This window comes from Eleutherodactylus coqui, chromosome 6 (genome assembly GCF_035609145.1).
Source record: "Eleutherodactylus coqui strain aEleCoq1 chromosome 6, aEleCoq1.hap1, whole genome shotgun sequence".
Lineage (NCBI taxonomy): Eukaryota > Metazoa > Chordata > Amphibia > Anura > Eleutherodactylidae > Eleutherodactylus > Eleutherodactylus coqui.
The window spans coordinates 161553488-161565615 of NC_089842.1; the positions used below are offsets into that span (position 1 = coordinate 161553488).

General features: G+C 43.3%; 2 protein-coding genes across 3 annotated transcripts in view; one reads left to right on the plus strand and one right to left on the minus strand.

The window, feature by feature from the left end:
- Nucleotides 1–377: 377 nt before the first annotated feature.
- On the minus strand, nt 378–11408 carry LOC136632857 (uncharacterized). 2 transcript variants are annotated; one of them, XM_066608093.1, is made up of 6 exons: nt 11207–11408; nt 11031–11130; nt 6866–7574; nt 5799–5999; nt 4999–5215; nt 378–2202 (listed from the first exon to the last, which is right to left on the minus strand). In XM_066608093.1, the coding sequence occupies exons 3-6, from the start codon at nt 7542–7544 to the stop codon at nt 2016–2018; spliced, it is 1284 nt and encodes a 427-aa protein (XP_066464190.1). In that variant the 5' UTR covers nt 7545–7574; nt 11031–11130; nt 11207–11408; the 3' UTR covers nt 378–2015. The 2 variants fall into 2 exon arrangements, with proteins under 2 accessions (XP_066464190.1, XP_066464191.1); XM_066608094.1 differs by having other exon boundaries at nt 11203–11408.
- Nucleotides 11409–11644: 236 nt separating this feature from the next.
- Nucleotides 11645–12128, plus strand: part of MIS18BP1 (MIS18 binding protein 1) — a 65340-nt gene continuing 64856 nt past the window's right edge. The window contains exon 1 of the mRNA XM_066608095.1: nt 11645–11769. The gene's annotated coding sequence lies outside the window, so the exon portion shown is untranslated. The remainder of the gene's footprint in view (nt 11770–12128) is intronic.

The window sequence follows — 12128 nt, forward strand, 5'->3', positions numbered from 1 at the left end:
ACCGGCTACCTGTAAGATTTTGATGTGGACTTGAAAATGGCTTAAAACTTGCCTGCAATTCTGCATCAAAATCCACAGTTAGCCCTGCAGTTTTTCTGGCAGCCTCCTAATACGGACTTCTGTCCCATGTGAAAGCTCCAACTTTCCCGGAATGCAGTGCAGCCGACAACTCCATTACACGTACCAGCTCAACTGTTAGGGAGCGTGTCTACTATCAGACCGCCAACTGATTCTAGTACCTGCCAGAAGAATTAGAAGTACAGCTCTGGAGTATAACACACAATGTAACCCAAGATCAGAATATGTAACATAAAAGCTACGCAACTTTTTATGGTTGTACAAACTGTAAAACAATCTTCAAAAGGTGACTCTCCGGGTTACGTTTGAACTAAGAAATATCTTTATTATTGAGTAAACTTAAGATATTCACATCCAGTGTATAATTAGTGATCGGGGTAGAAACTACCTCTGTGATTCAGTCTCATCAGTTTTTGCTTGTACTAGGCACTTGAAGGGGTTGTCCAGTTACAAAGGGACGTTTGAAAATTAGATCCAAATTTAGGGCTGGGCAATTAATAAAATTCATTTTGCCGAGGTAATTATAACTTTTATCAAAAACATGAAATCGAGCTTAACCCTGCCCAAAGAGGGTGCGGCTATTGATGGGAAATAGAGCGTGCAGCACACCGGGGATGGTGGTGACTGGGGAAGGACAATATTTGGAGACTGTGTATAGTACATGGAGCTGGGATGACTGCGGGGTGTGGAACCCCTTATACAGTTCATATCCCATTCGTTTACATAAGGGGAACATACACTGCAGTTCCTTAATAAGTAGCAATATCAGAATTAGGCCTGGCTCACATGGTCATGAGTGTAATACACTGCATGTGTCATGCAGTGTTTTACCGCTGCAGACAAGGCAGTTGTCCGGTGGACTGCCGAGTGGGGCAGCGAGATTTACTGCGCATGACAGCGTATCTCACGCTCGCTGTCATGCGCAGTCCGTTTTTTTGTTTATATTTAAGTAATATAATTGCGTATGGGCGCATGTACATATGCAACCATAGAAAACAATGTTCTTTATCGTTCATATAAGTGGCAAAATAGAACATGCTGCGTTCTTTTTTTGCACTTACGTACCATGTAATTCCAACGCGCTAATGTAAGGAAAATAGAGATTAACATCATGGAGGGGGTTTGGGGGGATTTCTGACAAATTGCCCACGCCTATTCAATTGAGTTAAAATAATAGAACAAATGATACTTGTCTATCTTCAGCCTAAGCGATCCAGGGCTGCAGCCCCGCGATGCTCCCGCTCAGTGTTGACTGTGCAAGTCATGTGAGCACTGCCTGCCAATCAGAAGCAGATGCATCATTGCTTCCAACTCCTTGCATCATGGCACCCTAGGATGGGAGCGCCGATGTCAGGAGAATCAGCGATGATGCTGCAGCCTCTGATTGGTAGTCAGCGGTCACCTGACTTCTACTTCCAACGTAGGTTGGGAGCATCACAGAGTTGCAGCGCTAGATAGTCAGGGATGAAGACAGGTAAATACCACTTGTTTTAACTCATTTGGACCCAATTTTAAAATATCACTTTGTAACTGGACAACCCTTTAAACATTCAAAAGTCATTAAAAAAATTCTATAATACAAAACCTCGAATATTTCAGTCCAAGACGAAAATAATGTGAATATATTAGAGAAATAATATGGAGCCAATTATAATTCACTGCTTTTTTTTCTGCTGAGAAATTACTGTTTGGAGAATAATCTACATTTTTAATATGCAAATTTTATTTTATATCTTGAGTATTTAATGAAAAACTTCAATTTTTTTTTTGTCTACAACTTTTCAACAAGCTTAGAAAATAAATTAAGAAATTCAAAAATCAGTCTTCTTTATAAATAAAAATTTCCCAAACGTCTCCTGTGTTTCTTGCAGCAGAGTGAAGTGGCGTGGAACGTTCCAGAAAGCAACAGGTCTCCTGATTAACCTTCAAAGTCCATTTCACCAACAGCAGTACTTTACACTTTCAATGGGTCTCTCAAGGATTAAGCCAATTCTGTTAGATGTGATTCTTCTAAAGGCAAGGATGGCTTCAGGGTTCAGATGCAGGTTGTTGGAAATATCAAGAACACGCAAAGAGTACAAGTTGGCTAAAACAACCAGCGCCTCTTCATTCAACCTGTTGTTACTAAAAAGGAAAAAAAAAATATTTTTTTAATTAAAAATGTATAAAATTAATCATTTTGTAATATAATAAATCAACTAGAATATATATATTTTAATTATCCTGTCTATAGATATTACGGTTTCCTTTTGTTATGGTGCCCCCTGCTGTTCTTTTGATTCCCTCTCATAACATCTTAAGGCCCATTTAGACACAACGATTCTCGCTCAAAATTCACTCAAAGCCATCTTTTGAGCGATAACCGTTGCATCTAAATGCAGACATTGTGCAGTTTTCGTGCACGATTCATTCCTCGCTCAATTCTAGTTTTCTAGAATTGAGCCATGAACTCCTATCAGCGGTGCAGGCTGTTATCACAGTCGTCAGCGCTGATAAGATTCTTACAGCCCAGGTCCCTCTGGTAGTTCACAGCAGGACGCAAGCTGTAAGCGCGGAGAACAACGCAGCTGTTTGCTTATGCAAAACAGCTGTATTGTTCGCCGAGCAATAGCAGCAGTTTCCCGCTCCACCTGCAAAGCTCTTTAGTAGCTAATTAGCTACTAAAGACCATGCAAAGGTGATCACTCAAAACTGCCACTCAAACGGTCGCTTGAGCAATTTTGGGGCGGTCATCTTTCAGTGTAAATGGGGTCTAACTGATGTGTCAAGTTCCAGTAGAGACATGTGCTCAGTAGATCAGTCCCAGCAACCAGCGGAGACTAGATACATTAGCTGGATGCTCTAAAAAAAAAAAAAAAAGAAATCAAAAGAACACCAGGGGGCGCCATTATTCCAAATGAAAGTGCATAGTGCATCATTTAAACGCAACACCTTTTATCCTTAGGGCTCGTTAACACAGACATATGCAGTTATCAGTCACGTAACACGCAGTGTATTAACACAACTGAAAACCGCATATTCCCTGCATATTTCAGCCCTTACGTGCACATAAATATGCAGCGTATTTACGCACACACAAAAAAAAAATTAAAGAAAAAAAATACAAACAAAACACAGAAGGGCCAATAGATTAGATGCGCAGATACACAGGGAATACACAGGTTTTTTGTATATTCACTACATATTTATGTAGGTCCATTGATTTCAATGGCCTATTTCAGGCCATAATACGCACCAAAACCGGGCATGCTGCATATTTTTTCATGTGACCGAAAGTCACGTGAAAATACGCATTTGTAAATGAACCCGTTGAAATCAACGGGTTCCATTTTCTGCATATCACTTGACGTAAATATGGCCATGTGAATGAGCCCTTAAGGCCTCATGTCCACGGGGAAAATCTAGCCCGCTACGGATTCTCCATAGAGAATCCGTAGCGGGTCCCTCCTGCCCCGCGGACATGAGCGCTGAAAATAAGAATTAACTCACCTCTCGCCCGCTCCGGATCTTCCCTTCGCCGCGGCTTCATCTTCTCTCCGTCGCGGCCGGATCTTCTTTCTTCGGCTCGGCGGATGCGTGCCCTGCGCATGCGCCGGCCCGAAGAAAAAAGATCCGGCCGCGACGGAGAGAAGATGAAGCCGTGGCGAAGGGAAGATCCGAAGCGGGTGAGTAAATTCCGATTTTTGTCTCCCGTAGATCCGGACGGCTTCCATAGGCTTCAATAGAAGCCCGCGGGAGACCCGCACGAATATGGAGCATGGTCCAGATTTTTTCATGCTCCATTTTTAAAAAAAAAAAATCACTTTTATTGACCATCCGCGGGTATTTATCTACCCGCGGGTGATCAATGCATCCCTATGGGATGCGGATCCGCGGGCAGGAGAAGAGTTAAAATCCGCTGCGGATTTTAATTCTTCTTTTGCCCATGGACATGAGGCCTAAGGACACAGCCTTATCCCCCTATCTTTGGTTTTTCCTCCGCACTTTCACAAAGAAAAAAAAAAATCATAACTTTTATTTTTCTGTTGACACAGCTATCGGAGGGCTTGTTTTTTTTCAGGACGAGTTCAGGATGTTTTTGTTTTTTTTTAAATAAATATGGGAAACTAAAAAAAAAAAAAAAAACCTTTGTGTCCTTTATTTTTTTACATTAATAAACTTTTTCCCCATTTATTAGTCCTCATATGAGACTTGAGCTTACAATTGTTTGATGGCTTAATATCATATATTGCAATACTTCACTATAAGCTATTTCTTCCAGCATTGTATTAGTTTTGGACCCCCGAAAACCAACTTGAGAATTTAAAGGCTTAACAGCTGCGATCAGTATGAGTGCCGATTGTGGGGCAGGTGTTAGCTGTCAAAGACAGCCAGCACCCGCAGTGTATGAAGTGGGATCTGCTCCCAATGCCGCTCTCTACAAACCCTGCAACCAGAGATCGTACATGTACGCACTTTAGGGCGAAGAGCTTAAAGTACAAGGGACCTAAAAAGCAATTTCTTCCATCACAATTGCTCAAGTTAGTCCTTTCAAAATTGAAGCCAGCATGCCGATTGATGCAGATCCAGCTTCATAAACCCCTGGTAATATGCTAACATTGGATAAAGCTGCAGCTCGTTAGACATTTCCTGCAGTAAATGTAATATTACACGCTAGCTATTCTAATGAATGACCCTCCATGTAAAGTCACATTCACATGAGCCTATTATATGGGGAGTGCTAGGGCCGATAGCAGCTCTAATGACGCAAACTCACAGCCTCATGGGAATGAATGACAACGTGAGTTTGGGTCAGTAGACCCGTGATCGGGCTAGGCACTCGTCCATAACAGAGGTGCAAAAATGTGCCCATGAAAATTACGGAACTGAGCCATCTGGCATTTTAAAATAGTTTTCCATTCATAAAGCCACCCGGATTACCTGAGGTAGAGGTTTTGCAGATGCGGAAATAACCGTGGAAAGCTTTTCACCATCTCTTCATCATATCCATAAGAAAAATTCAAGTTGAGGCACTTCAGCTGGACGGCACTTTTGGAGATCCAGCTGAGTGTCGCGTTGGAAATTTTAGTCCCTACTACGCTCAACTTTTCTAATTTAGAACATATTGGACTCATAATTGGCACAAATGGTGAAGCCCCTGGCAAACAAAAAGAACTACATCAGATTGGTGAACATAATATAAATCACATCTGTACGGCAAGAGGAAAACAAAATATATAAATATTATTCCATCTATACGACCACCATAGACCTAAAATATGTGGATAGAGCAACAAGAGGGACTTAAATAAGTTAAAAAAAAAAAAGAAAAAAAAATGTAAATTAAAAGAAAATAAAAATGCCATCATTCATCCCCAATGTTGTTATCAGTGGTATGCCGACATGCACCCAAATAAAAATATAAAAACGAAAGGAACAAAAAAAACACTGTCCCGCACCTGATAGCAAAGAGGGAGAGCTCTGCCACTGGGACTACTTTCCCCTTGTCAAGGATTAACAGTCATTGAGGTTCCAGGTAAAATCTAGTTCTCACCCCATGGAGGAGGTAACAGAAGGTTCCAACCCTGGAGGCACAGGGAGGACACGAGAAGACAAAGTGGGGTGAAAGGAAGAGAAGTGACAGGGAAATGAGGAAATTAACGCTTACTTTTTAATTAATTTATTTTTTTAAACGAAAGGAGAGACTTGTTACATAAAACGCATCCGAAGGGAAGACTTACATTCGATCCGGAGCTCCGTGAGTTGAGGCAGTTTCGTAAGCAAGGTCTCGATGAATTCTTCATGCTGGAGATACTTGTAATGCCGCAAACATACACTCTTCAGAGTGGACAGCTGATCGAACGCGTTGTTGGATAAACTGGCGCTGCCAGAATTCATCAGTTCCAGTTTGTGAAGCTGTAATCGGGATATACATGGTTGCTCTGGGTTAAGAGGAAAAAAAATATAGATTATATAAAAAAAAAAAAAATTTTAAATTAGAAGACCTTATTATGGCAGCTCTTGGGAGTATATATTACAGGGCCATTATGTCTGGTAGTGCTACTCAGCCCCACCCAAATGAATAGGGAAGAGCTTCAAGGGACTGGTAAAACGCAGCAGCAAATTAACTATGGGGATCCGGTGAACATATTTTTATACTCTCCTCCGTTCCCTGAAAATCTGTTTTGTTTTTTTTTTGTGCGTTTTTTTTTTCAGATTGCTCTAATAAAAAAAAAAATACAGTGCTGTTCGGGAAGGCGATGGGGGATGTAATTTAGTTTATGGTGCTGTTCTGCTGTGACAGAGTCCCTTTTCAGGACTGCAAAAAAAAATAAGTGGCGTTTGATGTCCTCAAGTCCTGAAAAACTCTTGCAGGGGCCCAAAATACAGATGTGCATTTTAATTCTTAATGGCCAAGGCCCCCGTTGGCAGTTCTGGTACAGGCTGCAGTGATCATACAGTCAAAAATCCTGGAACCACATTAAAGTCAACGGGGTCCATCAATGGTACTCAAACGGATCTATAACAGTATCACGGCTGACATTTCCATAGACGGAACCCATGCCAGTAGTGTGGGCAGTGCTAGATGTACAGTTGAACGGAGTACTGGACAATCAGCAAAGATAGCATTCTGATAGTCCAGCATGCCAGCATTTCAGGCATTCAGGTGCTGAATATATAGGACCATCGATGTAGCAGTGGCAACCAATACAAGCCCCCCGGCTATTGATTACACTGCCGAGCACAAAACAGAAATAAGGTTTATATCACACAAAGTAATCTGTTAAATCCAGGTTGGTTCACTCACCCTCTGCCGTAGAAACAAAATTATCAGGAACATTGAAGCAAAGAGACAACTTCCACTTATTCATGTTACCGACTGCGAGGGAAAGCTCCCGTAGTTTTGGAAGCCTAAATAAAATATACTGGAGCGCCCTTTCGGGCACAGTGCCTTCCTTCGAATGTAACGAAAGAGAATATAAGTTCTTCAGCAAGATGATGCTGGTTAACGGCAGAACCCCTGAGAAAGACACTCCGCATAAAGATAGATGCGTCAGCTGCTGGAAGAGGGCGATCTCGGAGAATATGTCTTGATCGGTCACGTTGGAGCAGTCTGTTAAATGCAGCCGTTGGAGATTAACAAGCGGCCTCAAACCCTGAAGGATCTCGCCTTTCAAACAGGAGTCCATGGTGACACTTGTCAGATCCGGCAAGGAGCTGGTCATCTTCTTGAACTGTTTCAAAGTCACCCTGGTCACCTCCACCGAAGAGATTTTCCTGCTTTGAAGAGTGTCCCAAAACCGCGCGTTAAAAATCCCTATGCTTTTGAATACAATGACACTGTTTCTCCATAGGGAGGGATGGTCAACGAGTGTCCGGAGATAAGAGCACGTGGCCCGTACATTGGCCTTTTCAGCCGGAGACAGGTACGTAAATATATGCAGGAGGACTTCCTGCGGCAACTGCAACCACTGAATCACTGGCATCTTGCAACATAGGATGCTCTAAAATCAGATCTGTATTTTAGGATGAATAAAAGAGATATTAGGTATTCTGGTACCGATAATGAATTAAACTGAGAATTTTACTGCGATTATAGTAATCTTTATATAGCGCCAACATATTCCGCTGCACTGTACAAGTAAGAGGGAACATAGACAAATAAGACATTACATACAGTATTAGACCAATAGGAGTGATGACCCTGCTTGCAGGAGCTTACAGTCTGTAGACATAGGGGTGACACAAAGGGTACAAGTACTTGATCTGTACAATGGTGCCGCCGTCTTTTATATAAATAGGGTAGTATTCATAAAGCTGTATGATCCGATTACCAGCCGCTATCTGTGTATATACAGATATGAAGGACACTGTGTATGGGGTGCAGTGGGATAAACGGGTCAGGTTCTGAGGGGGAATGTAAAAGATGGGTAAATGGAGTAGAGTTGGATTAGGGAATGTGATAGGCTTTCCTACATAATGTGTTTTTAGGGCATGCTTAAAACTGTGGGCGTTGGGAATTAACTGGATTGTCTAAGGTAGCGCACTCTAGGGAACTGGTGCAGCTTAGGAAAAGTCTTGGAGAAATAAATATGAGGTTTAGATGAAAGAGGAACTTAAAGTGCTTTTCTATGGGCTGATAAGCATTTGGATTCTTACAATCCAGTGACAATCTGAATGAATATCATTCAAGGTAAATGCATGTCCCAACTGAATGACGAATGAGAATTCTTTAGCTTTTTGTTCATTGTTCAGCATACAGAAAACTGCACGGGCCGATCCATCATTCAAACAAGCAGTCGTTCACTTATGAACGACTGCCCGTTTATTGTGAATGGAAGTGGGGAGGCATGATCCCTGGTCTGCCTTCATTAACTAGCGATAATTGTTCCTATGTAAAAAGCCCAGGAACGATTATCGCTGAGACGACCTGTTGGGCATCTGTGCTTAACAAGTGATCCCGTGTAAAAGCACCTTAATGCCCCATTTACACGGGACGACTGTCGACTAAATGTTCTGCGCAAGTGGGTGCCGTCACTACTAGTAGTTTGCGCTTGTGCAGAATGTTTAGACAGGAAGATCATCGCTGAGAATCGCTCATTTCTCGCTCAGCGCTTCGAGAAGGGAATGAACCAGCGATGATTTTTATGCAGGTTGAAACTGAGTGACAAATAATGATGGCTTTGCATTTAGACGTGACAATTATCGCGCATTTTCATTTGTTCGAATTAATTTTGCGCAATAATCATCCCGTGTAAGGCCATTAGCAGAGCTGAGAGCACGGGTAGGGTGGTAGACAGAGATAAGAGATATAGGGTGGTGCAGCATTGTGGAGAGCTTTATGGATGAGAGTGATAAGTTTAAATTGTATTCTATATGTAATGGGCAACCAGTGCAGTGACTGGCACAGGGTGGTGGCATTGGCGTAACGACTGCGACATTCAAGATGGTTTGGAGACGGAAGAGTAGAGCGTAGAGAAGACCGATCAGTAGAGTTTTAAAGTTATCAAGCTGAGAAGGGATCAGTTCAACAATAAGATCTTTTTAGAGTTTTATATACATTCTAGCTACGAACAAATGGGCAAAGTTTTGTTAAAAAAAAAAATAATCAATTAAAATTGGACATGGTTGGGTGATACCCCTAAGGCGATTTGTGCTAGAATGACCCCATTCTGAAACCTGCAAGATTTCAAAATAAACGCCACTTTAAAGTATAACTTAGAACGGAGCCTGTCAGTCAACATGCTGCTGGGGGGGACAAGGTCAGCGCAAGACAACTCTGACTCGGAGCTCCGTTCCAAGTGGAGCTTCAAGGTGTGTCATTTTTCTGAAATGTCGCAGCTTATCAGAATAGGGTCATTCCAGGACACATCACCCAACCAGGTCCAATTTTTTTACAAAACTTTGCCTATTTGTTTGTTACTAGAATGTATTATATAAAAGTCTCAATTTTCAGATTCATTGCGTAATGGGGGGCAAGAAATACAGGGCGGGGGGTAATTTTTTGAAGCTTACTGAAAACCATAATTTTCGATAATTCATATCTTGGAAACTTTGGTGTAGGAAGATGTGCAATGTGTCATTCTCTTTATAACAACATGGCGATTTTTAACATGTTTTACCCAACACTAAGGCCGCCTGCACACGAGCGGGTCAGATCCGGCAGCGAGAATTCTCGCCGCGGGACCCGACCCGAGAGCCTGCAGGGACGAGCGCGTACTCTCCCGCGCCTGGCGGCCCCAGCTCTTTCATGTGCCGGCTGCGGCGCAGCCGGCGCATGCGCAGACCGGGTGAGTGCGTGCCCCGCACAAAAATAGGACATGTCGCGGTTTGTTTGCCGCGCAACATTTCGCGCGGCCAAACCGCGGCCGTCTGCATAGGAGCGCGTATTGTAATGCACTCCTATGCAAACTTTCAGTGGCGGAAATCCCGCGGCGGGATTTCCGCCCGTGTGCAGGCGGCCTAAGGCAGATCGCCGCCGCCCGGGAAACGGATCTCCGCTGGTCAACCTACCTGATAGATAGGCTGACCATGGAGAGTCGCGGCAATTCGCAGCATGCTGCGAATTGCTGTCGGCGAGCGGAGAATCGCAATGATTCTCTGCTTGTGGACACAGGGCCAGCGCTTTCCATAGCAACGCTATGGAAAGCTTCAGACGGCGTGATTAGCCAGCAATTTACCGCCCATAGACAGGGGGCCTAAATTTCAATACAAGTTGAAGTATAATTGGAACAAAGATGTCATTTTCATTTATATATTTTATTACATGCAACTGGGACACTCGAAAGAAAGCTGAAAAAAAACATAATAGAAGCACACACAATATATGTATACATTTTTATTATAAAAACATACATATTCCATACATTGAAGTTTCTTACCACAAAATTTTAGGAAGAAGGTGTTCTTTGTAATTTCTGAGAAAAAATTCTTGACCTTTCAGAAGCTATGAAGAATACCTTTTTGAAGTTTCATGGTAAGAAACACATACGTATTTTTTTTTTTCAGCTTTCTCTCTGGTTGTGGCCGAGTTCCAAAAACTTTTTTTACTTTTTTTTCAATTTTACTTTACCTTGTATTGAAATTACAGGGTTAGGAAAAATAGGTTATAAAAGAATATATTCTGAAGAGAATGCCGCTTGGCACATCTTCCTACGAACAATAGTTTCCAAGACATGAATTATCCAAAAGGATGGTTCTCAGTGACCTTCGGAAGGCTGACCCCGACCCCTTCTATCTCTAGACCTGATGAGTCTGAAAATTGTGATTTTTATATACATTCTAGTAATGAACAAATGTGCAAAAGTTATTTGGGCCTTACCCCTGGGGCGATCTTCCTGGGATGATGCAATAACACATATACCGGGCACAGCGGGCATACCTGTCCGGGCGTTGTGCTACTTGTAGTTTGGGCAGTATGGATCAGGTGACAGGTTATACACATAATCACCCCTATATACAGTAGATCGTACCTGAAAATCCTGCTGGTCTGTAGGTGTCAGCAGCCTACATTACACATCCTGAATCCACCTACCAAGTCCAGGAGGGACACAATCACAAGAAGAAAGCAACCTGGGAAAGAAACATATACTGTAACACCTCCATATACTTCATATACACCCCCATATCCTGCCCTGAGCCCACCTACATGTAGCAGCTGTCACTCGTCCATATTGTCCCACAGACAACCAACATGTACGACTAATATCCGCCTTCAAGGGACACTGAGAATTCGCCTCCAGCGGGTGACAGGCTTCACTCCCCGGTGTCTGGGGCCCGGCACCGCCGCTCTTTCCTCCTTTTGAAGAGAGGAAGACTTTTCTCCTTTCGCTTCCTCACACAGAGAGGTGGGACGGCCGCGGACATTTTTGTTTCGGGCAAACCGCCTACTAAACGGACTTCCCGTCGAACACGGACAGTCGCCCGGAAAGCCCAGTAAAGCAGGGGAGTATGATAGGTGGGAAACAAGTTCTGGTTTAATGTCTTTCGACTTGCAGGTGAAGGTAAACCGGCTGTCAGGTGTGTTTTGCCCACTTCCAACATGGCGGCTGGCTGTTTCTATGGCGCCAAAGGTCACCGTGACAGGGTTTGGAGGACGGATTCCTTCCGGCCGGGACGAATGTGACGTGATTGTGTGAGAACCAATGTAGGGCGGGATAACAGGGCCGGAGGTGCCTGATAACGGCTGTTTGAAAGGAACAGGCGGGAACGGTGAGTGGGTCTGAGGGAGGCCGTACCAGGCCTGTGGGGGGGTTGCAGCAGCTGCTGCTGCAGAACCTCGTCTTCTTTAGAACAAGCTGGTTTCCTACAGCTGGGAGTTTTTTGCGTGCTAATGAAAGTGTGCAGCCATTGCGCTGCCCCATACACAGCAGTGACAAGTGTTACTATGTCTGTGGGGAAGCTGGGGGTTAACGATATGGTTGCCCGCCATCTTTTGTAGCGGTCTTCACAAATACGCCGTCTATTGATTTCAGTGGGTTCATTCACAGTTGCGTATTTTTTGGTCGTGTGACGCAAAAAAACGCAGCATGTCCTATTAGGGTCGCACGGCTGTAAAGTGTAAACCGCCA

Bases quoted from the DNA above. Each gene is read 5' to 3' on its own strand.
- LOC136632857 (XM_066608093.1), bottom strand. From the start codon at position 7,544: ATGCCAGTGATTCAGTGGTTGCAGTTGCCGCAGGAAGTCCTCCTGCAT. The intron at 5,216-5,798 runs GTAAGTCTTCCC...TTTGTTTGCCAG, and splicing joins CACGGAGCTCCGGATCGAAT to GGGCTTCACCATTTGTGCCA. The intron at 2,203-4,998 runs GTAATCCGGGTG...TTTCCTTTTTAG, and splicing joins CTGCAAAACCTCTACCTCAG to TAACAACAGGTTGAATGAAG.